At 51.7% G+C, this 27,612-nt stretch overlaps 1 protein-coding gene across 1 annotated transcript; it reads right to left on the bottom strand.

Annotated features, from left to right (window-relative positions):
* Positions 1-599: 599 nt before the first annotated feature.
* Positions 600-26,472, bottom strand: IL10RB (interleukin 10 receptor subunit beta). The gene is made up of 7 exons (XM_086675878.1): positions 26,315-26,472; positions 24,572-24,695; positions 20,831-20,988; positions 18,269-18,435; positions 13,715-13,862; positions 7,606-7,760; positions 600-1,285 (listed from the first exon to the last, which is right to left on the bottom strand). Exons 1-7 carry the CDS (start codon positions 26,361-26,363, stop codon positions 971-973), a joined length of 1,116 nt encoding a protein of 371 aa, XP_086532004.1. The 5' UTR covers positions 26,364-26,472; the 3' UTR covers positions 600-970.
* Between the last annotated feature and the right edge of the window lie 1,140 nt (positions 26,473-27,612).

Genomic DNA, 27,612 nt, shown 5'->3' with positions numbered 1-27,612 from the left:
TTTTTTTTAAATTTTTTTTTTAACGTTTATTTATTTTTGAGACCGAGAGAGACAGAGCATGAACCGGGGAGGGTCAGAGAGAGAGGGAGACACAGAATCTGAAACAGGCTCCAGGCTCTGAGCTGTCAGCACAGAGCCCGACGCGGGGCTCGAACTCACGGACCGCGAGATCGTGACCTGAGCCGAAGTCGGACCCTTAACCGACTGAGCCACCCAGGCGCCCCTCCAGGTTCTAAGCTGTCAGCACAGAGCCCGATGCGGGGCTCGAAGTCACGAACTGTGAGATCATGACCTGAGCCGAAGTGGGTCCCTCAACCGACTGAGCCACCCAGGCGCCCCCCCTTAGGTCTTTTCATCTCCATGTACAGATGAGGAAACCGAGGGGTCACAGGCTAGAAGTTGCCTGAGGTAGAATTTAAAGCTTTCTAGACTGATAGTTCCCAGATGCCATTAGACCCTCACACCCGGCACAGCTCCTGGATGATGGCAGGAAGGGACTAAGGATTACCTGGTGATGAGTGTACACCAAAAATGGCAGATGAAAGCCTCATTCAATATCTGACGACTACCCAAATGTAGTACCATTAATGCATACAGACTAAACAGAGAATAAAACTTTAATACAGCACCAGCACTATAGAAAACGTATACAGTAGAAAAATAAATCCAGGCCAAGTATCTCTGAGAACCCAAAGTTTGCTGACCACATTTGAGTTGAGGCTGTTTTTTGGAGGCAGTCTATCGGCAGTCTGGTTGGATTTTACAGCACCTCGGTTTTTATTCCTCATTTAAAATATTTTTGTTTCTTATAATTAAAACTTATTCCTTATATTAGTGACCCTAAGAGGCTGAAAATTATACTCCCAGTGGTCAACAATTTTTTTCTTAAAGTTATTGAGGTCTTTATAAAGCAGCAAATTCCCAACGTGGAGTTATTTTTGTCAAGTGAGTCTTTAAAAATCTAGCTCTTTCATTGTTCAGATGTTGTCTCGGAATCTTCGAGATCCAGATTTGGGGTTTGCCCAGGTGGTTTCCCGCTCCATTTACCCTCAGACGCAGGAGAGAGAACCAGGGGGGTGCTGTACTCAGCTGGGTGCACTTCCCCTTCGGGGACCAGCCTGGAGGAGCCCTGCCCCGACAGGGTCCCCGGGGTACAGCCGTTGCCAGGATTCTGTGTGCTGCTTTCAGAGACTGGCGTAATGACGCTCAGTTTGTCAAAGACTTCATTGTCATCAGAGGGCGGGAAGGAGAACAGAAGTGTATTGTGATGAGGGCAGCCCAAAAACTGCAGGAAAAAAAAAAAAAAAAAGATAGTTAATGATCAAATTTTCCCATATCTTTTTCTAGGCTTACACAGATTTTATATAGAACTCCTGGCCAGAGAATGCGAGTTTAAAGGATGTGACAATCGCAGAGGGAGAGTTCCTCAAAACGTTAAAAATAGAATTATCATATGATGCAGCAATTTCATTTCTGGATACACGCCCAGAAGAACTGAAAGCAGGGTCTCAAAGAAATATCTGCACACCCATGTTCACAGCGGTATTATTCACGAGAGCCAGGGGGAGAAGCAACCCGAGTGTCCGTCAACGGTGGAATGGATAAGATGTGGTCTGTTCATACAGTGGAAAATTATTCAGCCGTAAAAAGGAATGAAGTTCCGACACATGCTACGTGGATGAACCTGGAGGGCATTACACTCGGTGGAAGAAGCCAGGCACAAAAGGACAAATGCTGTATGGTTCCACTTACGCGAAATCCCTAGAGTAGTCAAGGTCATGGACAGAAAGCAGGACGGGGGTGCCAGGGGCTGAGGAGGGGGGGATGGAGAGTTCCTGTTTAATGGGGGCAGAGACTCTGTTTGGGATCATGAAAAAGTTCTGGTGACGGATGGTGGCGATGGCTGCCCACCAATGTGACCCGCACTGTCAGAGCAGGACCTGACCCGGGGCTTGATCTCCCGAACCGTGACATCATGACCTGGGCCAAAACCAGGAGTTGGCTGCTTAACCGACTGAGCTGCCCAGGTGCCCCCGATGGTTCCTCTTTTAAGCTGGGATTTAGAGCAATCACAGCGCTGTGGCACTAACACAGGCCTGAGTGTCATTCCCTCTAGGAAGCAGGATGTCGCAGGCACAGGATGAACGTGTCTTGGAATAACGAACAGAATCTCCCGTCTGTCTTCAGGCAGGGTTAGGGGCTCTCTTTGGTGTTTGCCAGTACCCGATGAGCCCCTAGTCTCAGCCCTCAGCCCTGTGCCGCCTGGCAGCCACGAGTCACATGTGGTTTCTGGCCACCTGAAATGTGGCTACTCGAATCAACACGTGAGAAATGCCAGATTTCGAAGACGCTGTATGAAAAAAGAATGCAAATATTTCCAAAATTATAAAGACCACTGATGACCGGTTGAAATGGTATTTTGTAAATACTGGGTTACAGAAAGTATATTGTCAGTGTTAATTTCGTCTGCCCTTTTTTACTTAAAACCAAATAAACGACAATGTGGCTACTAGCCAATTTCAAATACACGTGGCTTGTGCTATCTTTCTGTCTAGCGCATCGAATGCACATGGCCTTGTTTATTTCTCTCTCCTAGGGCATGGGGCTAGTTACGAGCAGGAGCCCTGGTCTAACCATCCGGGGCTTTCCTGCCCTTTGAAGCATGAAAGACGCCCAGGTGTTTTCTGGAATATCTGCCGACTTCATGTTTGCCGTTTTCCTCCCCGTAGGTCCACCGATGCCCTTGGATCTTCAGGATGAGGTGGAGACGGTCTCAGAGCTCTGCAGTTTCCCTCAACCCTTTGATGGGACTTGGTTTAATGCCGCAGGATTTCCACCTCCCACCTGATGGAAGGGAGGGGAGGGGCAAGAGGAACTACACCCAGATCTCAGTTTGTGCAAAGGAAGACAGTGCGGAGGGGAGTAACTTCCCCAAACTCTCAGATCCGGTGGATTCGTAAGAATGGGCCAGGGCCGCTCTTGATTCTCCTGGGAAAGGGGACAGGAAAGAACAGAGGAAGATGGGCTGAGTCTCAGGAGAGCACATGTCAGGCTGGTGTCCAGGCGGGACACATACAGAAACGCAACAGATTGGTGTTGGATAAGGCTCCGTGGTGCTCTAACTCCAAGTCCCCGTCCCTGCTGAGTCCCCCGAAACCCAGAATTGTTCTCTGGGCCGCGGTTGGCGAACCTTTACATCACGCATCAGGCTGGAGCATCCCATGATGCAACGATCCCAATCTTTGTAGTTTCCCGGTGCTTCCTTCGTCCCTCTCCCCGCTGGCCCCCTTCTCCGGCTCCCCTGCCCGCATTTCTCAGCCATCCCAGGGGCTGCCTCAGCAGGCAGGTGGGGCAAGTCTTCTAGTCTTGGAGCAGGGGCTCGTTCCAGCAGATGTGGCTTTGACGTGCCTGGCGGCAGTTGGTCCCAGTTGTCCTTTCCTGTCTGGCCAGTCTGTGACGACAAGCCACGAGCAAAAACAGCAGGTGAACAGTTTTGCTTCCTTCTGGGTCTCCACTTACAAAATGCCTTCTGCCCAGAACAAAGGGCCTGCCCCTCTTTGTTCTTCCTGCTTCTCAGGAGCTCACGGAGGCCTCTTGGCTCTTTCTGGCTGAGGCGGTCTTGATGAACTGATTAACGATCTTGAGAGAAGGTTCTAACTGCTGGGAAACACTTGCCTGTGGTCATGTGTCTCACTTTCCCTCCACCGTGGACGGCGTGCGGCCTGGACCAGCCCTCACGGTGCTTCTTCCGCAGCTTCTGGCGACACTGGGGCTGGCCTGGCTCACAGCAGCGTCCGGAAACTGCCCTATACAGAAGGGCGCGGGACACGAGGGACCGCGTCCTTCCCAGGGGCAGTTGCCACCAACTGACCGGGTGGTGTGGGGGCGGGGCCTGACACCAGCTATCACGACAATATGGTAACGGGACCAGAAGAGAAAGAGATGGCGAGGCCTTGGTAAGACACATGCACCTCGGAGCTTGGGAAAGTCACCGTGTGGACATTCAGGGACCCGCCATATCAGTGAAGTTTTAGGGGTCCCCTGGAGTAGGACCCGCTGGACATCTTCTCTAAAGTAAAGGGCCAATGGCTGTGTCTCACCCCTCCCACCGCTAACAACTGGCACCATTGCTAAGTGGGCCTCTCTGGGTCTGGAGGCAGCACATTCCATACCTGGGAACCCAACTCCAGGGTGTTTGTAGAGGGACACAGGACGGCTGCCAAGGGCAGGAGAGGCCCCTGCAGGACGAACGGGCCGTAGAGCAAGCCGCCCTGGCCGCATCTCGTGACCGGCCGACGCAGGGGCACGAAGGCCCGGCATTATCTGTCAGTGACGACGTGTTAACTGGACCCAACGAACACGAGGTGCGCGTGGCCCGGCAGATCCTTGACGGGTCTGTGGTGGGGAGCCGCGCCGGGTGGGGTGGACGGCAAATCCTACAAGGAGAATCGCTACGCGGATGACTGCCGTTTGGGGGCCAGGCCCGGCCACTGCCGCAGAGAGTTATGCCCGATTTGTAAGACGGCTCCTGGACGTTACAGGGACCCAGCAGGGACACGGCCGTGGCCAGAAGCGAGGTCGGAGGCTGCACGTACCCGGGGCCCGGCCTCCCACGCCACCCACCCCCGCTGCACCAGCACCTCCGCCTCGGTCCGCACCACGACCGCGCGGGGGGCCGGCCGAAGGAGGAGGAAAAGGCCACACACGGTTCACAGGGCGGCTGGCGTGGCGCGTGGGCACACACCCAAAACGGCCTGTGGCGGCACTGCGGCCCGAACCAGGGGGCCCTGAACGGCAGTGGAGAGGAGAAAGCCCTCCGTCGGCGGAGTTTTGGGCCGCGCATCTGGTCGTCCTCTCGTGTTGGAAGAAAAGCGGCCCCGAGACCGGGCTCCCCGTGGACTCGCGGGCGGAGGTCGATGGCTGGACTCAGGGGAGCGGCTCCAAGTGGCTCCGTGTCGTGTGTGGACTCTGAGACCGCCACGGGACCCCGTGCCAACCGAGCCCACGCTCTGTCAGACCTCAGCGGCGCTGACCCAGGCCCTGGCAGTCAAGGACGGCAAATCATCCCTCCCACAAGCGTCCACTACAGTCAAGTGCTTTACGGCCCCTTCTGGTGTCACCACCGCAGAATGTGACCCGATTTGGAGACGGGGTCTTCACGGAGGTACTCAAGTTAAAAAGACCTCCTCAGGGTGGGCCTCTAATCCGTATGCCTGGGGTCCTCATAAGGAGAGGCAACGTGGGCACGGGCACAGGCACACACACGAAGGACACCACGTGACGATGAGGGCAGAGGTTGGGGCGACGCATCTACAAGCGAAGGGATGGTAACGATGGCCAGAAGCCACCAGAAGCCAGAGGAGAGCTGGGAACGGGCTCCCCGTCACAGCCGCGGAAGGCACCCACCTGCCGGCGCCCCGATGTCAGGCCGCCGGCGCCCCGATGTCAGGCCTCTGGCCCCCACAACCGAGGCACAATAACCTTCCGCTGTTTAAGCCATGCAACCTGTGGGGCTTTGCTACGGACGCCCAGGCAAGTTAACAGGGCCCCCGCCTAGTATCGCGTGAGACCGGGGGCCCGCTGACCGCAAAAAAGGCCTGGAGCGGGCACACGTCTAAGGGGCCCACTGGTGATACCACGCGGCACACGACCCAGTCGCGGCCAGCCCGGAGGGGCGGCGGACCGACCGGCGCAAAGGGCGGGTGACGCACCAGCCCGGAAACGGTGCCCTGCGAGAACGGGGCATCGTTCCGCGGCACCCGGGGTGCACCCAGAAGCAAGGACCGTTACGTGACGCTGCACCTTGGATAGAAAACAAGGGTTCAGGAACCAAGGGGAAGAAACCGGAGTGGCCGCGCTTACCATCGCTCTCAGGGACCCACTTAGGGTGCGCGCTCAGTTTTAGGCTGAGTCTGGAGCAGGATCCGCCAACTGTGGGGAAGCCCACGGATTAAGAACGGTTTCAGGGGCGCCTGGGTGGCTCAGACGGTCAAGCGTTGAACTCTTGATTTTGGCTCAGCTCACGATCTCACGGTTTGCGAGTTCGAGCCCCACAATGGACTCTGTGCTGACAGTTTCTGCCTGGGATTCTCCCTCTCTCCTCTCTCTCTGCCCCTTCCCTGCTTGTGCGTGTGCACATGCTCTTTCTCTCTCTCTCAAAAATAAATAAGTAAATAAACATTAAAAAAACAAAAAGAGAGAGAGAATGGTTTAAAAGTTAAACCATTAAATGATTACCTATAAGTGGTTGTATAAATACCTGCATGATATCTTGATTTTTGCCTCCTGGCCTACAAGGCCTGAAGCATCTGCTTATCTGGTCCTTAAAGGAAAAGTTTGCTGACCTCTGGTCTAGAGAGTTCCCAAAGGGGGAGCCTTCTTACCAGGGGACATAGTAGGACAGTCCTGGTAAACTTACATTATGACTGCCACTTCTTCATGTCAGGAACCCAGCTGGCAAGGAAAGGAGACATTGGATGTCTCAGGGTGTCCCCCACACAGTTCTTTTTTTTTTTTTTTTTTAACATTTATTTTTGAGAGAGAGAGAGGGAGCACGAGAGCGCGGGGGAGGGGCAGAGAGACAGGGAGACACAGAATCGGAAGCAGGCTCCAGGCTCTGAGCTGTCAGCACAGAGCCCGATGTGGGACTCAAACTCATGAACTGAGAGATCATGACCTGAGCCGAAGTCGGACACTTAACTGACTCAACCACCCAGGTGCCCCATCCCCTGTGCAGTTCTAATGGCAAGTGAGTCACTGGGTGTCTCAGGGTGGTCTCTGTGCCATGATGGCAAGTGGACAAGTGCAGCCTCCAGGCTTCTGGTGCCCCGTGACTAGAGACTCAGAACTTCTCAGGGCTGAGGGCCTGGGGCACCAATGAGACAAACAGCAGTCATGGGAGGGGAGTGGGGAGAGGGTCCCACAGGGGGGCCAGTAGAGCTGTGAGACCGTGTCACCTGTGCTCCTGAGACAGGCCCAGAGTGGCTCCATTAACCTTCCTCATGTAACTTTCCCCAGGAAGAGAGTGACTTAAGTCTCGGGGGTGCTGCTCTGGTGGATTCCTGTATAAGGGGTGGACTGTATTAGATGCTGAGGTGTGTCCCCCCCCGGATCTCCTTCTGGAAGGAGGCCCTCGCTGCCCTGGCCACCGGGGGGCACTGCTGGCAGCTGTCTCACAGCTGAGTGCCCCCCTAACGACTTGGGGCTTCAGGCAGGGAAGGTCAGAGAAGGAACAACGTCCAGGTTGGAGGGACGGTTTGCCTCCTCCCCGTGGGCTGTTCCGTGACCACAGACTGCCCTGCAGTGGTGTCCTTCTCCAGGACAGTCCGCCACGTGGGAAGAGATGGCCCTGACTTAAAAGGAAGTCCCCTTCCGGGGCTCTTGGGTGGCATAGTCGGTTAAGCTTCCAAACCCTGATTTCTTGATCTCACAGTTTGTGAGTTCGAGCCCCACATCGGCCTCTGCGCTGACAGCATGCAGCCTGCCAGGGTTCTCTGTCTCCCTCTCTCTGCCCCTCCCCTGCGTGCTCTCTTTTTGTCTCAAAAATAAACATTAAAAAAAAAAAAAAAGAGGTCCCCTTCCAGTCAGGCTCCCTCGTAGGCCTACCTCTTTCAAATGCTGAGGCAGACAGTTCCCAGGGGAGAAGGCGTGCTTGGTCTTCTTGTACAGGCACCACAGCAGGGCGGAGCAGCCGAGGAGCAGGAAGGCCACACACACCGAGGCGGCCAGGACGACGGCGACAGTCCAGGACAGGGCAGTCTCTGCGGGGACGGGACAGAGGGCTGCGTTACCTGCTGCTCAAGTACACACGGGTCACGTGACCTCAACACCATCCCACCGTCACCATCCAGTGGAAATCCCGGCAAGCAGGGCCATCCGCTCATCTCGGAAGGGGTGAGGAGGTACCACGGGAAAGCTGCTCAAGAATCCAGGCGTTTCCAGCAAGGGTCACCCCCTCCTATCTGTTCCCAGGTTTGGTTTCTGGCAGGACTGCTGACAGGCAGGGTAAGAGTAAGCAAGAACCCTGAGCAGTGAGCCTCCCCGTTCTGAGAAACCTCTTCTGCCTTGAAGTGGGAAATGGGACTCCCTGGGGCCCCAGAGCCCCAGTAAAACACACGCACTGCAGCGTTTTGTACTGAGAACAGCAAAAGGTCTTGGCATGACGTCTCCACCAGAGCCTCCGCCCAGAGACGTGCCCAAACTCCAACGTTGTCTCCTAGTGGCCTAAGGCCACGCTGCTGGGACGGGACGCCCCAGCACCTGCCTTGGGTTTGTCGGGGGAAACTCAAGGCTGCCAATACCTGGCCTTCCTTTCTTAGAGCGTTTACCATAAAAAGTTTATGACTGTGAATCCTTCCTCTGCCCCTCTGAGATGCATACGTATCTCGTGAAACCCAGGGGTGTCTTTCTCAAGGACCCACAGGCCATTCCTCTAAACCGCAGCCATTAGGAAGGCAGGCCCCTGTCCCCCAGCCTCTGAAGGAAGGTAGGAGCTGACCTGTTAATGCCAGTTAGCGATAGACACTGATGGCCTAACTGCATTGATGCTGACCGACCCTCTCACCTGCTTTTTGTAATTTTCCTCTTCCCTGATTCTCTCTTCTCTTCTCATTTTCCTTTAAAATTTTTAAAAATGTGTATTTGAGAGAGAGACAGAGTGTGAGCAGGAGGGGAGGGGCAGAGAGAGAGGGAGACACAGAACCCGAAGCAGGCTCCAGGCTCTGAGCTGTCATCGTAGAGCCCGAGGCGGGGCTTGAGCCCACGAACCGTGAGATCATGACCTGAGCTGAAGTTGGGCTGAGTCACCCAGGCGCCCCCTTGTTCTTCCTTTAAAACGGCCGGACAGCTCAGGGCGCCTGGGTGGCTCAGTCAGTTGAGCGTCTGACTCTTGATTTCCACTCAGGTCATGATCTCACGGCTTGTGAGTTCGAACCGTGCATTGGGCTCTGCGCTGACATCACGGAGCCTGCTTGGGATTCTCTCTCTCTTTCCCTCCCCTGATCACTCTCTCTCAAAAACAAACAAACTAAAAAGATAACCTGTCCAGGCAGCTCTTTCTCTCCTGCAGTCCTCACTGAATAGGTTTTTACTGCTTCAATTAATGCCCAGCTTTACCTCTGACCTGGGCATCTGTGGTCCTGGCTCCCCTCATGCAGCACCAGGAGCCTTCCTCTGTCGCCCGGGCCACCTACCCTCCCAGTGCCCAACGCATGGCAACTGGCGCCACCCTCCGATCAAAACCCAAAGCATCTGGTGCTGAGAGAGGAAAGCAAGTGAACCCTGCCCTCTAAGAGCAAGTCATTTTATTTTATTATTTATTTATTTATTTATTTTCAACATTTATTTATTTTTGGGACAGAGAGAGACAGAGCATGAACGGGGGAGGGGCAGAGAGAGAGGGAGACACAGAATCGGAAACAGGCTCCAGGCTCTGAGCCATCAGCCCAGAGCCCGACGCGGGGCTCGAACTCACGGACCGCGAGATCGTGACCTGGCTGAAGTCGGACGCTTAACCGACTGTGCCACCCAGGCGCCCCAAGAGCAACTCATTTTAAAGAGAGTCATTTTATTCGTCGAGAATATGCTCGCACGGGGCAGACCAAGCCTGCTGGAGCCTCATCAGCTGCTACCCTGCCCCTGTCCCCCCGCGCTTAGCAGTATGAGGCCCGCAGGCACCGTCCTCAGATTATCTGCTCTGGGGTGGCGCCTGCAGGGGGCGCAGGGGCTGGGCCCAGCCTGCCTTCCTCCCTCGGCCCCCTGAGTTTTCATTCACAACAGTGGCCTCATCCTCCTCATGGCCGAGGGGAACTCCTCCTGGAATTCCCTGGTGAATTCTTGCTTCATTTGCTGGACCCAGGGGTGGTGCCTTCCAGCCCCCAGTTTCAGCACTCAAACAGGTCCTTTCTCGGTGAGTGCAGGGTCACTTGGCGATCGAGCTGGATGCAATGGTCCCGGGGCTGTACCTCAGTGAACGACAGGAGGCCGACTTGGGATCTGCTATCTCAGCTCTTAGGGAAGCCCCAGGCCCCTATTCGTCCACCTGTCCTTCCATCTAGCATTTTGGCAGTTCTCTGTGTGGCGCGCAGCAGGCTTACTCACTGAGTGCTGACTAAACACTGCTGGCCTCGACCCCAGACCCTGCGCCGTCGATGACACTGTGCCGAGCCCCCCACACCCCCCTCCCAGGGCAGCGCCTGGGCTCCTTGTGATCCAGCCAGGATGTGCTGGCATCTTATTGGAGAACGTTCCATGGGCACATCTGGTTGGTGGTGACAAAATTCAAAAGATGCACTTGTGACTCACCCCGAGAGAGAAGGGGTAAGGACAGGTCACTGTGTCACACGGGCTGAGAATTACAGGAGGATCTGTGAGTCAAAACCCTCTGCTCTCTGACCTGCTGCGGGTCAGGAAGGACTCCCTTCCTCTGTGTTACCTGCAGGGAAGTCATGCCTGCGCTCGCCTGCGGAATTCATCTATAGGCAGTAAAATTACAGGGAAGATAACCTGCTCCATCCCTGGTCATTCACTGGCTGAGCGACCGACCGTGGGCAAGTTACTTCCCCTCTCTGAACCCTGATTTTCCAGTTTGTAAAAGGGGCAGGGCCCAAAGCTCTCAGGGAAAATCTGTCGTGAGGTTTAGAATGAAGACTGTGTTTGGGGGCGCCTGGGTGGCTCAGTCGGTGAAGCGTCTGACTTCGGCCCAGGTCACGATCTCGTGGTTCGTGAGTTCAAGCCCCGCGTCGGGCTCACTGTTGTCAGTGGCAGAACCTGCTTCGGATCCTCTGTCCCCCTCTCTCTGCCCCACCCACCCCTGCTTGCACTCTCTCTCTCTCAAAGATAAACATTAATTAAAAAAAAAAAAGAGAGATAACTGTGTTTAAACAAACCTAAGATGATGTTTGACAAAAGCAGGTTTTCAGTGGGTGACACTTTTCTTTTATAAAATGTTTGGATTTTGTCAGTTCGTGGGTAATCACTTACAGTCACAAAATATTTGAAATATTGCTCTTGTTGGTCAAATTGTAGGCCTCACACTGTGTCTCATGACATAAACCTTGAGGAGCACCTGACAATGTGATTGTAATAATGTCATTATTAGTAACCACAATATCTAACGTATTAAGGCCTCACTTTGTCCCAGGCACTGTTCAAGTCCCCCAAGCCCTACGTGTGGTGGCAACATACTGCTCTCCCTGTTTGGCAGATGAGATGGCTGAGGCAGAGGGCAGTCCGGGACTTGTCCCATGGCCCATGTCATGTTAATGGGGGAAGGAGGGGACACCGGCTGATCCCGAAATGTACTCAAGGTTTTGGGAAAGCAGATGACAGGTGTTCAGAGCAAAGGATGATTCTAGACCAGCAATTCTAGTGATTCAAGCAGGATGGGGGCTCCCAAGGTACAGAATTCTAAATCAAGGAAAAACGATTCAAGAGGGGAATAAAATGAGAAAAAACTTAGAGGAGGTCTATAGAAACAACGTGTGGGCTAGCAAATAACTTGTAGCACACAGACAGGAGGCTTTTTATTATTTAAAGGCACTGCACAGAGGCTCAGCCAGCTCAGACCTTGGAAGCAGGGACACAGGCAGGTGGACTTGGGCACTGACCTTGGGCCTACAGATGCGAGGCACTGAACTGGGGGCTAGAGAAAAAAACAGAGTGACAGAGAATGCCCTTCAGGGAGACCGCAAGACTTTCATTCTCTGTGTGGCTCTGTAGCCCTGAGAAAACTTCCTACTACAATTGCAGATCTTTGGCTGACACCGCAAAGATCATGGACCTGGAAGATGTGAAAGAATCCTGGATTCAGGCAGAGTGCGCCTGGGTGGCTCAGTCGGTTGAGCAGCTGACTCTTGATTTTGGCTCAGGTCATGATCTTGTGGCTCGTGAGTTTGAGCCCCGGATTGGGCTCCATGCTCACAGCTCGGACCCTGTTTCAGATCCTGTCTCCCTCTTTCTGCCCCTCCCCCACTTGTGCGCATGCGTGCATGCGCTCTCTCTCTCTCTCTCTCTCAAAAATAAGTAAGTGTTAAGAAAAAGAAAAGAATCCTGGATTCAGGCAATTTGTGCATTTAGAAAACAAAGGGAACAACAACAATAATAAGATTCAAGACACTAGCCAGCAAGCTTGATGCTGATCTCCAGAAAACAATAACAAACATTCCAGAATGGAAAATTAAGGGTTAGTTATCAACACTTAAAAAGGATAAGGATGGGGGCACCTGGGTGGCTCAGTCGGTTAAGCGTCGGACTTCAGTTCAGGTCATGATCTCACGGCTCGTGAGTTCGAGCGCTGCATCAGGCTCTGTGCTGATGGCTCAGAGCCTGGAGCCTGCTTCAGATTCTGTGTCTCCCTCTCTCTCTCTCTCTCTGCCCCTTTCCTACTCACACTCTGTCCCTTTCTCTCAGAAATAAATAAGCGCTGAAAAAAAAATTAACAACAACAAAAAAGGATAAGGATGATAACTGAAAACAACATTAGGGCACCAAGAAGCAATTAGTTCAAAATGGCTGCCTTTCCTTTTTTGGGCACGGTAACCTGTTGGTAAATTACGGCATATGATGGGCTGGTTTTTCCCAGGCTGTGTTCCTCGGAATGCTAGTCCTCAAGAAAAGGTGGTGAGAGGTCAAATACACTAAAAGTCCTAATATACAGGGTGGCTTTTCTGACCGTGCAATCCAGCGCCCCATCGCTTCTAAGCACCCTCAAGATTACAGGGCTCTTGTTTTGAGAAACATTCATAAATAGTCCTGGAACACAGTTGATGAGGAGCAGAGATGATGAATCAATGAGGCTGTTGTTGCATTGCAGTTTTGTCCGCTGCACTGTGACCCGGAAGATGAAAAGTTTTTTTCTCTCTGGAGGGAACTCTTTCTGACTCTCCTCGGTATTTCTGTAGCCCCCAGATCAGCGCCTTGCTGCCAGGAGGGCCTCGGTAAATGAAAACGGCCAGGAGTGGACCTGCCTGTATTCATCCTTCTGTGGTCTGAGCTGGCTGAGCCTCTCAACGACGTCTTTAAATAATAAAAAAGGACTGCCATTTGGGGGCAGACACGCAGCTGCAAGTTTGCATGACCCCGTATGCAATGTGCCTGTATGTAAATGATCACAGCGTCGGGGCCAATGGTACTCTCCCCTCTCCCTCTTTTCCTCCTTCCCTCTCTCTTTTCTTTTAAGAAACAGGGAGCATGGAGGCACTGTGAGGGATGGTGTTGCGATCCTGGTAGCCAAGACAAGTAGCCTTGCTGGAGACAGTGATAAAGGTCTCCAAACTCTCTCATGTATCTGAAGGGACTGGAGACATGCAGCCTGGGAAGGGAAGGCTCCTGGGGGTGGGGCTTGGCCCTGCTGGGTGGTCTTGTGGGGGTGGGGGGAGGTGATGAGACTCGCACCAGGAGGCCTGAGGGCACAGAATGGACACGGTGCGGGTGGGTGCCAGGGGGCAGAGCCCAGCTCAATGAACGGAAAACGTGTCCATCCGTCCCTTTGGTCTCAGAGTGTACGAGTTGCCTCGGAAGGTGGTGTGGTCTCCTTCCGGCGGGAAGCAGATCGGTGAGAGCTGACCTGGGCTGCAGTCTGAGCTGGACGTGTTCCTGTCTAAGGAACTTTCCAACGCTAACACTCGGTGGGTGTCTATAGGCTCAGAGGAGGCGGAGGAGGCTCAGAGGAGGCTCAGAGGAGGCAGAACTACAGACGGTGATTTTCAAGACTCACCGGCATTGGTTGTTGGCTCACAGACAGGCTCGCTCCATTCCCCGGTTTTGTTCCGATCAGGAAGAAACCCTTGAACTTGAACACAGTAAGTTGTCCGTGGCTCAAGATCTCTGAGGACCTCAAAGTCATACTGACAAGTAATCGGCCACTAGGAACGAAGACAAAAGTGAAAACATGCCTCCGCAGTGAAAGGACACCAGCTCTTTTTCCTCCCCTATTTGCCAGTTATAATCTTTACTTTGGGCTCAAAGCAGGCAGGTGAAGGAAGCGGGCGTTCCTCCCAGTTCACGTCAGGGGGCCCTGAGAGCATTTTAAGGCACGGGGCAAGGATGGACTGTGGTCCCGATGAACCGCTCCATTTCCTGAGTTCTCTAGTTTAGATGCCATCTAAACCATCCTACTCCTTTTTTAAAAAGAATTAAGTTGTAGGGGTTGAATATGTGTAACCAACACATTCATATGCTGAACGGCTAACTTTCAGTACCTTGGAAAGTGACTTAGTGGGAGCCTGGGTCTTTCCAGAGGTGATTAAGTTAAAATGAGCTCATTAGGATGGGCCCTAATCCCGTATGACCAGCGTCCTTACAAGAGGAAATTTGGACACAGACATGCACATGCCACAGAAGGACGGAGGCACAGATTGGGCTGTCACTTCTACAAGCTAAGGAACCAAAGAGAGCCAGCAAGCTGGAAGCTAGGAGACAGGCATGGAACAGAGGCTCCCTCACTTTCCTCGGAAGGACTGGCTACCACTGCTGACACCTTGATCTCACACGTCTGGCCTCCAGAACCTTGAGCCGACGCCTTCCTGTTCAATCTGTGGCACTTTGGTATAGCAGCCCCAGAACTGCTGCCACCGGTCATGTACAGTGAGACTCCGTGTGGTTTTCCTTCTAAGTCAAGGGCAGGTGGCCGACCCTTAGCTGCCCAGCCTTCCCCTTCGAATCGCTTCTCTACTGGAGCCCCTGGGATGCTCTCGTCCAGCGGCGGCCTGCCTCCCCTGCAGGGCACACATCACAGCCTGCCTCTGGAGGGACATCCCTGACTCAGCTTAGTTTGAATAGAAGGTATCATAATTGATATATTCCTGAATTTGGGAAACCAGGACAGTTTCCGACAAAAGAAACAAAACAAGAAGAGCATCTACCAGCCACACCTCCATCACGGTTATCATTTCTGGATAGAAGGCTCCTACTTAAAACGCGTTCCAGGCATAGGAACTTCCACAGAAAGTGAGCACAGACTCTTCTTTTGCTTTAGTAATTGGTTATTTTTCTTTTAGGGTTGGGCTTGTTGAAAACTTGTCTCTATTCCTTTATTGTATGAGAAAGTCAAGCTCACTGAGGACAAGGACCGGATTATACCATCGACTGATGAAAAGCATGGTGTCACTTCCAATAATTAAATTTTTTTTTTAATGTTTCTATTTATTTTTGAGACAGAGAGAGACAGAGCATGAGCAGGGGAGGGGCAGAGAGAGAGGGAGACACAGAATCGGAAGCAGGCTCCAGGCTCCGAGCTGTCAGCACAGAGCCCGACGCGGGGCTCGAACTCACAGACCGTGACATCGTGACCTGGGCCGAAGTCGGACGCTCAACTGATTGAGCCACCCAGGAGCCTCGTAACTTCCAATAATTAAAAATAAGAAAACCCTCGCTTTCATTTCTAGAACTCCAATACCCCTAAGACCTTACGGTGCTCTTTTTTTCAAAGACTAAACTCAGCGCTGACTCACAGTGGCAGGCAGGGAAGGACAGATAGGGAGGGCCCTGTTCAAGTCCCCTCTGACTGCTTTTTTCCAGTTGTCTTTCACACCTGGGCAACTTCTCACTTTATCTGCCCACTCTCTCCCAGCAGGAAGAAATAGAATTTCCCGAAGCCTTTTAGGCGATTTGCTTAGGGATCTAACATGCCAGCCTTTTAAGCCTGCATTCGAGAAGGGAACCACACTGTCCTATTCCTCGCAGGCTGCTGTAACAGAACAGGTGGCTTATAAACAAGAAACATTTATTTCTCGCGGTACTCGAGGCGGAAGAGTCCCAGGTCGAGGCACGGGCAGATCTGGTGTCCGGGGAGGGCTGCTTCCTGATTCACGGCCAGCCATCTGCACGCTGGGTCCTCACATGGCAGAGGGGGAGAAGGGGCTCACTGAGGTCTCTTTTATAGGGGCACGAATCCCAAGCCTCCTAAAGGCCCCACCTCCTAATACCTTCAATTTGGGGGTTAGGTTTCAACACATGCGTCTGGTGGGGGACACAAACACTGAGTCTACAGCACGTATAAACCAGTAATGGTGACAGGGTAGGCACCAGTGAGGGAGGAGCGGGGGAGCAGGCAGCCTCCCCAACACTCGGCATGTCACAACAACAACAGCAGGCAGAAGTGACAGGACAAACGTGCAGCCAGACGCCTATCCTGTGGGCACATCCTGGATGAGAAGCTAAAGATAAACGAGGTGGGGGCGCCTGGGTGGCGCAGTCGGTTAAGCGTCCGACTTCAGCCAGGTCACGATCTCGCGCTCCGTGAGTTCGAGCCCCGCGTCGGGCTCTGGGCTGATGGCTCGGAGCCTGGAGCCTGTTTCCGATTCTGTGTCTCCCTCTCTCTCTGCCCCTCCCCCGTTCATGCTCTGTCTCTCTCTGTCCCAAAAATAAATAAACGTTGAAAAAAAAAATTTTAAAGATAAACGAGGTGTTGCATTTCATGCCTGGTGCAGGAGGCACTCAGGCACGACAGCAGTGGAAACTGATCCTTAATAAAGGTTCGCTAACTCCTGTCTTATCTTTGCATCCCAGAGCTTAACAGAGACGCCTGCACTTGATAAGTGGCTATAAAACTCACTATTCTGGGGGAGTTTGGGTGGTCCAGTCGGTTAAGTGCCCAACCCTTGGTTTCGGCTCAGGACATGATCTCCCAGTTGGTAGGATCAAGCCCTACATTGGGGTCTGTGCTGATAGCATGGGGCCTGCTTGGGGTTCTCTCTCTCTCTCTCTCTCTCTCTCTCTCTCTCTCTCTCTGTTTCTCCCTTGCTTGCGCATGGTTTTTTTTTTTTCCTCTCTCTCAAAATAAATAAATAACCTTAAAAAAAAAGCCCTTATTATTCTGTATTGCTTTCTAGGCATACATTTCCTGGGATCTTGACTATAAGCAAAATCATCTATTCTGTGAAGAAGGCTGATATCCTGCGCCATTTAATGGAGCACTTTTTGAGGGAAAAATTAACTTGAGATTCTGGGGGGCCGAGCAGTATGTACCTATAAATTTAATTACACAATTCCTAAAACAATACATATAGGTGACTCTTTCCTCCCAGACGCTTGAGAATTAAGTGATAAAAGCACCATTTAACATAGAAGGGATAACATATACATAATCTAACTTATATGACATATACATATGTCAGTTTAGGACCACGAATGGCATTCAGCTTGGAAGCAGTAAGAATAAGAACAAAACCTGACCAAGGATGAATGAAAATAGCCTTAATGCATCTACAGAAGGGGAAGGGAACCCCATGTATTGACCATATCATTGTTCAGGTAATGGGACAAGTTTATTTTTTTTTCATTATGCCATCAAACTCCCCCAAATCCTGTGAAGGAGGTTATCAGTCCCACTGTATTAATGACGTGGGTTTTCATGCCCATTCTGCAGACAGGAAGGAGCTGAGGTACAAAATGTGACCAGAGTCACAATGGCAGGAGCAACATCCAACCAGGTCAAACTCCTAGCTCCTTTTTTTTTTGTTTGTTTTTTAAATGTTTATTTTAATTTTGAGACACACACACAGAGAGAGAGAGAGAGAGAGAGAGAGAGGGCACAAGCAGGGGAGGGGCAGAGAGAGAGAGAGAGAGAGAAAGAGAAGGAGACAGAGAATCCGAATCAGGCTCCAGGCTCCGAGCTGTCATCGCAGAGCCTGACGTGGGACTCGAACCCACAAACCGTGAGATCACGACCCGAGCCGAAGTCGGATGCTTAACTGACTGAGCCGCCCAGGCGCCCCCTCCTAGCTCATGTTTTTAAAGGAACCATCCCCTGGAGAGGAGGAGAGTGATGGGGAAAAGTGGGGTCAGGTGGGTAAAATGTGACACTCTTCATCTAGCATCCAGGGGTGGGGCTGCCGTGACCACGGCCTTGACTGTTCTGTGGTGTACATGGGGCACAGGGGTTCATACCGTGGAACAGCAGTTATGTAGCACGTCGCCCTATTCAGCTGACTCCAACTTCTGTCCGGTGACTGCTGAGTCAGTTCTAGCTTTTCCTACAACTTCCCTTCAGGGAGAGGAAGGCTTGCTCTCATTGAGCTAGTACCCTGGAAGTCATTTCCCTTGGGGCCCGGGAAGCATGAGCCAGATACTAGGCATCCTTCAGACTGGGAAGCTTCTGGCACTCAGAGGAACTGGCCTTAAACCCTTTGGACCGTAAGGTGCTACCACCTTGCAAGACCCTGACCTGGATGGCCTCCCGGCTCCCTTTCTCCATAATCACGGCCTCAGACTAATACTAGGCAAAGAGGGGGAGGCTGCACATGAAATGCATATGATTTGCTGAGCTTACCTTTTCGTCAGAGCCATTTTTCCAATATTGCACATTATAAGCCCACGAGTTATAAATATTCCTCATGGTCCATGTTTCAGGTTCATTCTCTATTTTGGGGGCTAAGAAACGCACATGTAAAGAATTAGCAAGTGCTTCTACTTGCATTCCAGGTGGTCCAATCATGGCTAAGGAAGAGAACAAAGCAAAATGGCTGTCAAAAATCCCATTTAAAAACGTCAACGTTTCTTTTTCATAACGGTGCAGACCAATGGTCTACTGAAGGACTCTGCTCTTGGATGTAAGATGGCTATGACATTGACTGAGGTGGCCAAGGAGGGTGGTCGGATTTTGTTTGCTCCACGGTCAAATCTGTCACAAAATACGTGTCTATTTATTGTCTGATTTCCCTCATTAGAGCGTATACTCCACGAGGGCAGGGATTTTGTCTTGTTAACTGTTACAGCTTCTGCACTAAGAATGTGCCTGACACACAGTAGGTGCCCGTTAACAACGGTACCGTGAATAATAAATATCTCTCGGTGACTGTGCTATTTGAGTCATATCCTGTATTCTTCTCTGGCTGTTGTTACTTCTTTTGAGGCTGTTAGTGGGCCTGCTTCCAGCATCCTACTCTTGTTTTTAATCTGCTGGTAGCTGAAAACCAGATAAGAAAATTTATTATTTGCTTTCAAAGCAAAATGTGTAAATAGATTCGACGTGACATCTTGCAGCACTTTCCTGTCATATCAACTTCAAGAGGCAAATACCCAGAGAAGGGCGGTTGTTGCTAAGAGTGTGAAGAGAGCAGCCTGGTTCTCAATCCTTGCTGGGCCACTCCTTACTTGCATCACCTTTGGGCAAGCTGCTCAGCTACTGTGTATCAGTTTCTAAAGGGAATTTCCACAGATAGGTCCCCAAACGGGAACTGGAACCAGTCAGGACCCAGTCAGTCCCTTAGCAATTACAGGAGCAGAAGACTGGACTATGTTTTGAAAACTTGACTACTGTTAAGCTGCTTGTTATTTTTTTTAAAATAGAGAGAGAGAGAGAGAGAGAGAGAGGGAAGGGAAGGGAAGGGAAGGGAAGGGAAGGGAAGGGAAGGGAAGGGAAGGGAAGGGAAGGGAAGGGAAGGGAAGGGAAGGGAAGGGAAGGGAAGGGAAGGGAAGGGAAGGGAAGGGAAGGGAAGGGAAGGGAAGGGAAGGGAAGGGAAGGGAAGGGAAGGGAAGGGAAGGGAAGGGAAGGGAAGGGAAGGGAAGGGAAGGGAAGGGAAGGGAAGGGAAGGGAAGGGAAGGGAAGGGAAGGGAAGGGAAGGGAAGGGAAGGGAAGGGAAGGGAAGGGAAGGGAAGGGAAGGGAAGGGAAGGGAAGGGAAGGGAAGGGAAGGGAAGGGAAGGGAAGGGAAGGGAAGGGAAGGGAAGGGAAGGGAAGGGAAGAGAGAATGAGCAGGGAGAGGCACAGAAAAGAGGGAGATGGGGAATCCCAAGCAGGCTCCATGCTGCCAGCACAAGCCCAATTCGGGGCTCAATCTCACAGACCAAGAGATCATGACCTGAGCTGAAATCAAGAGGTGGACACTTAACCGACTGAGCCACCCGGGCGCCCCAAGCTGCTTGTATTCCTCAATGTTTCTTTTTCTTAACTTTCACAAAGATAACCTTTAGAAAAGATAATACAACTTTGATGACTTCTGACTCCAGAAATAAGAGTTCTGTTGTCCAAGGCTGGGACAGAACTGGGAAAGAGTGGAAGGGTGTCCTAGCTGCATTCCCCACCGGGGGGGGAGGGTGAAGGGGGCGGGGGGGGGGCAAAGTTGTGGGAGCCCCGGGGGTCCAGAGCAGGGAGCAGAATAAAGGCCCCACCCCGCACAGACACAAGCCTTCCAATGCTTCTCTCCAGGACTCCTCGGAAGACTGCACTTGAGTCTTGTTAGTGAGGGTACCCGGCCCCTCCTGTCCTCTTACTCTCTCCATTGCTATAAGGTGGTTTAATTAGTTTTCAATTCCTGATGTTCTAATTATGTTCATCTTGTGACCTCTGGTGAGTCCCCATGAACCCCCAGATGTAACCTGGGAACATTCTTTTTGATGCTTACCAGCCTGCCTGACTCAATGTACCTGACATGCACCGAATCCGTTGCTCTGCCCTTCATTCTGCGCAAGCTGGCTCTCTGCATCCGGTCAGCCTGTCTCCACACCTGCCTTGAATAACCTTTATTCTTCTGCCTGCCATGTCACATTTCCTTACGTCCTAACTTCTAACTGATTTCCTCCCAGAAAATGCACTACATTAATCTTTCCAGTTCTTTTCATTAACAACACTGGCCTCAACTCCTTCTTCACCCACAAGCCTTGACATTCTTAGATTTATATTTAATTATCGTGTTGACTTTGTGACTATGCCTTCGTGTCTCTCTCATAAATTTCTTTACGACCATAGCCCTTCTTATATTCCCTAAGCTCCTTGTGCAAGGCCACCCACTTTGTGGGAGCTCAAAGAATTCTTGCTGATGGGCTACCCCATGGGGAAAAAAACCCAAGGCATGATGATGGCATTGTAATGAAATGGAAAACAAAGCGACTTACTGTCATCCACAGGACAGAAGGTGATGTTCACCCAGTCTGAGTGCTCATCTGCAAATTCAGCCCTGACTCTCAAGGTGTGATCACCATACTTGGAAAGACTTGAGAAATCACATTCCATCAAGACAGTACTTGTGCACATATCTTGGAATTTCTTATAACTGTAAAATCAGAAAAATAATATCATGAAAGTTCTCACTCTGGTCTGAGTCTGACTGTTACTTTATTAATCCCCACTACCAAAGGATAACGGAGAATAACGTGAGAAAAATACACCAAATTCGAAATCATCAGTTTTGATGAGTAGCACGCCTCGTCTATAAGAGCATTTCCCAAACTGTGTTCCATGGGACTTGGGTGATCCTTGAGATATCATAAGTTGTTTCAAAAATAATCTGTCCAAAGTCAAACGACTTGGGGCAGAAACTAGGTTAAACATAAAGAGGCATCTGTCTTCATGACAGAACTTCTCAGTGACCTTTGTATCTTAATGAGCACGTACCTCTCCAAAACAGGGTTGAGTATTCAATACATTTGAGGAAGAAAGCTTCCCTCCTTGATTATGTGGGACACAGTCTGTGAATACTGATATACCCAGAGTAGCCAAAATAAGTATGTTACAATAATTTCAAACACTGTCCTACAAATGACTCTTGCTGTAATTCCTCTGGAAAAACCATAAAACAATTCATTTTTATACAGATGTCTTTTTTTTTTATTAATTTTTTTAAATGTTTATTTTTGAGCAAGAGAGAAAGAGCGTGAGGGGGGAAAGAGCAGAGAGAGAGAGAGGGAGACACAGACTCCGAAGCAGGCTCCAGCCCTGAGCTGTCAGCACAGAGCCCGACACGGGGCTCGGACTCACGAACCTCGAGATCATGACCTGAGCTGAAGTCGGACAGTTAACCAACTGAGCCACCCAGGCGCCCCACTCCTATTTTATAGATGAGGCACAGGTATGGAGGACCTAAGAAACTCGCCCAACGGAACTCAGATCTGTTGGACTTCAGAGCCCACAGTCTTAGGAGCCACACCACCTCGCCACATTCTTGGCGACGGGGCCCAGAACAATTTCCTGCTAAAAGTAGGCAGAGATCATTGGGATCATACTATTCTACAATCTGCTCTTTTCACTTAATATAGCACAAATCTTTGGTCAATTGACTCTTCACGGTTGCCTGACATCCCACCATTTGGAAACTCCAGGGGTCACTGCATTAAGGGGGCTTTCTCATACGTGGCCACTTCCTTCATTTAAACTAACACATCGAGACGCCTGGGTGGCTCAGTCAGTTAAGCATCTGACACTTGATTTCAGCTCAGGTCAGGATCTCATGATCTGTGAGTTGGAGCCCCACTTAGCGCTCTGCGCTGACAGCGTGGAGCCTCCTTGGGATTCTCCTTCTCTCCCTCTCTCTCTGCCCTTCCTTCCTTCCTTCCTTCCTTCAGTCTTTCCTTCTCTGTCTCAAAATAAATACATAAACTTTAAGAAAATATTTAAAAAAATAAACTAATGCATCAACTGACTGGAACACAGGGTATTTCAAAAGCTGTTCTGCAACAATTTCTCCTTCACGAGTCATTTTTATTGCACTTAAAAAACATTTTTCTCGGGGCGCCTGGGTGGCTCAGTCGGTTAAGCGTCCGACTTCGGCTCAGGTCATGATCTCGCGGTTCGTGAGTTCAAGCCCCGCGTCGGGCTCTGTGCTGACAGCTCAGAGCCTGGAGCCTGTTTCCGATTCTGTGTCTCCCTCTCTCTCTGACCCTCCCCCGTTCATGCTCTGTCTCTCTCTGTCTCAAAAATAAATAAACGTTTAAAAAAATATATTTTTCTCCCCGTTAAGCAGGTAATATGACCCATTCCCCATATTTACATCTAGTTTTCAAAGACGATTCCATATTCGAATCACCCATACATCCTCTGAAAGTGCCCCTCCTCTGGTCACCCCTACCCAGCGCACATATATGAGAGAGTCTGTGCTATCTAACCCCTCAGGCTAAGTTCGAACCAACCTTTCACAAGCCATGGAACAGTCATCAGATTTTTCAGGATCAAATTTCTTCCCCAAGGGCACCCCCAGCACATGTTGTGTTTTCCTCAGCACATCCCGTGCTCGGTCTACACTTCCATGCTAAGGACGCCTGGAGCCCAGGGACTGACCTTTGTTTACTGGGAAGCCACTGGGAATTCGCACCTAAAAGAGGAACATCGAAACCAAACGCCTCTACCACAAGGGCACAGAACAGAACGCCAAATAATAAACTATGGGGGAGAGAGACAGAGGGAGAGGGAGGGTGATTTTTCCACAGTGAAATCTCTACCGCTGTCACCACCACAGAAACAGACATGAAATTATCAAACCAATGTCAGTGGGAGAAAATACACAGCAGGGAAAAAGGAGACACAGGACAACCCTTCCTAAATCCTTGAGAAAATGGACAAAGCTGGACTACAGACTGGAGGTCAGAGGGAAGTACCCACATCAAAGCTGTCAACCTTGACAGCTGCCCTGTGGTGATGTAAAAGATTATCCTTGCTCTTAGGAAGTTCACCGTGGAACATTAAGGGGCAAAAGGGCATGATGTACGAGAGAGAGAGGGAGAAACCTTAAAGGAAGGGAAGCCTTAAAAAACGGTGAACTGGATGTAGGCTATTCGGGGGTCCTTTGTACTGAACTCAAAATCTTAAAATGTTCTGTGAGCTGGGAATTACTTGGGATTCACAAGTTACAAGACAAGTAAAGACTGTCTTATCCATCTTCCTACTTCTTCTCTGACTTAGCAGGCCTGGGATAGGTTTGCAAAACAGAGCTGGACGAGAAGCGTGGGATGAATGGGGTCTGGGACCTGGGTTTCCTCCTGCTTCGCCAAAGGCGCTGTCTCCGTATGTTTCTGAGTCACACTGGAGGCAGGTGTGCCGGCTCATCACCCTTTGGCCTCTCGAGGTTATTTGCACTTGGCATAAAGGTGCGTCACCTGCAGTCCAGACTGTGGTGCGTGACGGCAGGCTGCTGAGGGAGGGCTGGCAGAGGGAAAAATCGGCGGGCAGGGCAGGTGCTGGGAAGTCAGAGCCCCACTGAGATAATAGTCTTGGTGACACTCACCCTTCCTTCATAAGCCTCTGTGCTGTTTTCAGAGGCCAGAGCTTTTCACAGTCAGTAGGTGGCTGACTTTCAATCTGGGGACACAGCCAGAGTAACTGAGCACCCACTGTGCAAATGATCGGCACCCCATAGCACGGGAGTGTTCTGTTATAATCTGCTGGAGGGGGTGGGTGGCCGGATGGCCAGGGCTTTCCTGTTCCGCATATCTCAGTTTTCCTGGATGGCTTCCTCCTCCAAATGGCTGACTTCTAGCAATGCTACTCTAGTAAGTGGAGATGGTATCGGTGACATTTTTCTCTTAAAAAGCATCAAATGTGACAAACCTGATACATTCGCATTGCAACTGCTACCACTGTGGCCAGTGACATCCATAGCCGTGTGACATAAGGTCATCATCTACCGGTGGCCCCGCGATTGTCAAGCTATGAACCCACACGACAAGAAAAAGTAAAAAGGGCTTTCCCTGTCTTTTCTCAGAGAACAGAACTTTCACGAGAATTTCCCGGACAGAATGAAGGCCAGCCGGGAGGCTCCCTGTGGGATATCACGGTCATGCAGGTGACAGCAGTCAGACCCTCTCCTGTCGTCCAGCCCAGTGACCAGCTCAGGGCCTTCCTGCCCAAGGATGCCCCAGACTCACCTTTGGTACTGAGCTGTGAAAGTCAGATTCCCTTTGGGAAAAGCAGGCACCTCCCACTGTAGAACGTTCTTGAAATTCACTGACTTCATTCTCACGTTTTCGGGAGGTGGCACCATTCCTAAGGCTGGAAAAATAAAAGGAAAAGCTTTGCAACTTGGTTCCTCAAAAGAGTTGCACAAGTAAATGACCACGTCCAACATGCAGGTCTCCCTTATGGCTCCATGCCTTCAAATGGGCACACGGGCGAGGGGAAAAGACCCACATCAGCTGCGCCGAGGAGTCTGGATTTTATCTGGGAGGTTGGGGGTGGGGTGGGGCAGAGAGTGAGCACGAAGAAGGGACAGATGGGGGTGACCTGGATTTGGGTGGTGGGAAAACAGTGTAAGGGGGGGTGGGTACACGGGTTTTTTTAGATATATTTCCAGAGGTATAGACTTGAGATGTTCTGATCCGTTTGGTGTGGAGACATTAATATTCATTCCCGGCTTAAGCACCTGATGCCCTGACTGGGGCTGCGGACAAGGACACCGAGAGTCCCATTTTTAGCTGCATTAGGTTTGAGATGCTGGAGAGCTATGCGAGCAGGGACGTTCAGGACAGCTGGAGGAAGGGGCCTGGTGCACAGAGGAGAGAGCTGGGCTAGAGACAGAAATCATTTTTTTTTTTTTAACGTTTATTTATTTTTGAGACAGAGAGAGACAGAGCATGAATGAGGGAGGGGCAGAGAGAGAGGGAGACACAGAATCGGAAGCAGGCTCCAGGCTCTGAGCCATCAGCCCAGAGCCCGACGCGGGGCTCGAACTCCCGGACAGTGAGATAGTGACCTGAGCCGAAGTCGGACGCTCAACCGACTGAGCCACCCAGGCGCCCCAGAGACAGAAATCATTTTTACAGGTGCTTAGGTGGCTCAGTCGGTAGAGAGACCACTCTTGATTTCGGCTCAGGTCATGATCCCTGGGTCGTGAGATTGGGCTCCTGGCTGAGCGTGGAGCCTGCTTACAATTCTCTCCCTCTCTCTCGCTCTGTCCCTCTCCCCCCACCCAAAAGAAAGAAACCATTTTTAAACTTTTTAATAGAAAATAGCAAACATACACAAAAGCAGAGGGAAGGGTATGATAAACCACCACGGGCCCACCACCCAGCTGGTGCCAATAGAGATACATGTTTGCATCACCGGCCGGATAGCTGGTATGGAACGCCAGACTTCTGCTGGTATCCCCTACAGGGATAGTGCGGGGGAAGGGGGTAGAGGGCCTGGTTAAGAACTTGACCCCGACAGGGATCTGGCAGAGGGGCAGGATCCTAGGTAGAAACAGCCTGAGAGGCAGGAGGAAAACCGGGACACTGTGATATCCTGGAAGTCCGGGGATGAGTTCATCAGAAAGGAAGGGGGGCGGGGGGGGGGGTCCATGGTTATCGCAACCCGGGCAAGAAATCTAGGGGCGGGCACAAAAGGTTTCAGTGGATTTTGAACTCAGAAGCCCCGCAGCTGTGGAGGTGAGGAGCAGAGCTCAGGTGCTGGGGTGCTGAGGACTGAATGGGAGACCCTGGCGGCCGGACCGGGCACTCGGTCACTTCCAGGGCGCCCATGGGGTCCGCTCAGGGTTGGCCCTGGGGCCATCGCTGCCGGCGTCGCGGCCCGGCCTCCGGGTCCCCAGCGGACGTCGGGCCGCGCTGCGGCCGGGAGCCCCGGAGGGCGCGGCGCAGGGACCGGCCCGCGCCCCCTCCCCGCGGACCCCTCACCTGACACCAGGAGGCAGCCGCCCAGCCAGCTCCGCAGGCCCCGCGCCATGGCCGCGCCGGGAGCCGGGAGGGCGCTCGGGGGGCCGCGGCAGCCGCCGGGCCAGCGCCCCGGTGCCCGCACCCCGAAGCGCCCGTAGCTCCTCCTCCGCCCCCGCCGCGGCCGCTTCCGGGGGCTGGTGGGGCGGGGCGAGCCGAGGCCCCGCCCCCGGCCTGGGCGCCGCCCTCGCCCGCCCGGCGTACTGCGCACCCCGGCGCCCCGGGCAGAGAGAGATATTGGTGGGGCCTGGCGACGCGAGATGCGGAGGGAAGGGGACTTGCTACCCCCAACTGGTGGGTGGAAAACACCGGTAGTAAACCGTTTGCAAAACTGTACGTAAGGTACCCGGATTGGGGGAGACACCCCGCCAGCATTAAAGGCGTGCTCTTCCAAGTTAGATAAGTAGCTTACAACGCCCACCCAGAGGTTCTATCTGGGGTCATGGGTGGTGGTGGGTTTTCTTGACACCATTCCGTATCCCCCCACGTTTTCTCCAGTGAAAACTGCCTCCAGGGTTTCTCTAGAACCCCCTTTCCCTGAAAGTAAGCTGATTTTAAGGCGCTCTATTAGCAAAGACGGTTTGAAAGAGTCTACGTCACCCCCTCCCACCTAGGGGTAAACGACAGAGAACCAAGTTATTTATTGGGCAAAAACTGGTTTCTCTCACGAGATTGCTGAGAAACGTTTCATTTCCTCTTTCAAGGCTTGGGCAGTGGTGAGGTTGGAAAGTTCAGAGCAGGGTATAAAGTACGTGGTGATGTAAGGCACTGCTTGACGTCTGACCCTAGAATGCTCCACCATGAGCACAGCAAGGGGCGAGGAATGTTCCCTTGGTCCCTACAGGCCACCGCACACAGAGGGACTTCCGTGCAACCCTAGAGATGCCGGCAGAGCCACAAATCATCTGTGTATTTACCCCCTCTAATGAGAAATAACTCCGAAGGCATTACCCAGTTTTATTAAAAAGTATTTATTATCCTTCACCAACTTATGACAATTATACAAAACTGAAGCACACACACACACATCAACACAGCCATAAAAAGTTTATCCCAAAAGATCACTCTGGAAATCTTTCAAAATATGATAGTTGCTTTAAGAGGACGGAGAAATGGGCACTTTCCATCATAAAGTTCCTTTCCTAGGTGATTTCATTAGGTTATTAAATAACCCCTTCCCCTCTCACATCCCTCTCCTTTGAATTACTTTTGTTTTTGAGAAAGGGGGAGAGAGAGAGAGAGCGAGCGAGAGAGAGCGCACG

This window comes from Puma concolor, chromosome C2 (genome assembly GCF_028749965.1).
Source record: "Puma concolor isolate L17-30 chromosome C2, mPumCon1.1.hap2, whole genome shotgun sequence".
Classification (NCBI taxonomy): Eukaryota; Metazoa; Chordata; class Mammalia; order Carnivora; family Felidae; genus Puma; species Puma concolor.
The sequence above is the reverse complement of the archived record's forward strand: the minus strand, read 5'-3'. Positions and strand labels throughout refer to the sequence as shown.

Excerpts from the sequence above, each read along its gene's own strand:
- IL10RB (XM_086675878.1), bottom strand. The coding sequence starts at position 26,363 with ATGGCGCGGGGCCTGCGGAGCTGGCTGGGCGGCTGCCTCCTGGTGTCA. Across the intron at positions 13,863-18,268 it reads AAAATGGCTCTGACGAAAAG|TGGCCGATTACTTGTCAGTA; the intron begins GTAAGCTCAGCA and ends CTTCGTTCCTAG. Across the intron at positions 1,286-7,605 it reads TGCCTCAGCATTTGAAAGAG|TTTTTGGGCTGCCCTCATCA; the intron begins GTAGGCCTACGA and ends TTTTTCCTGCAG.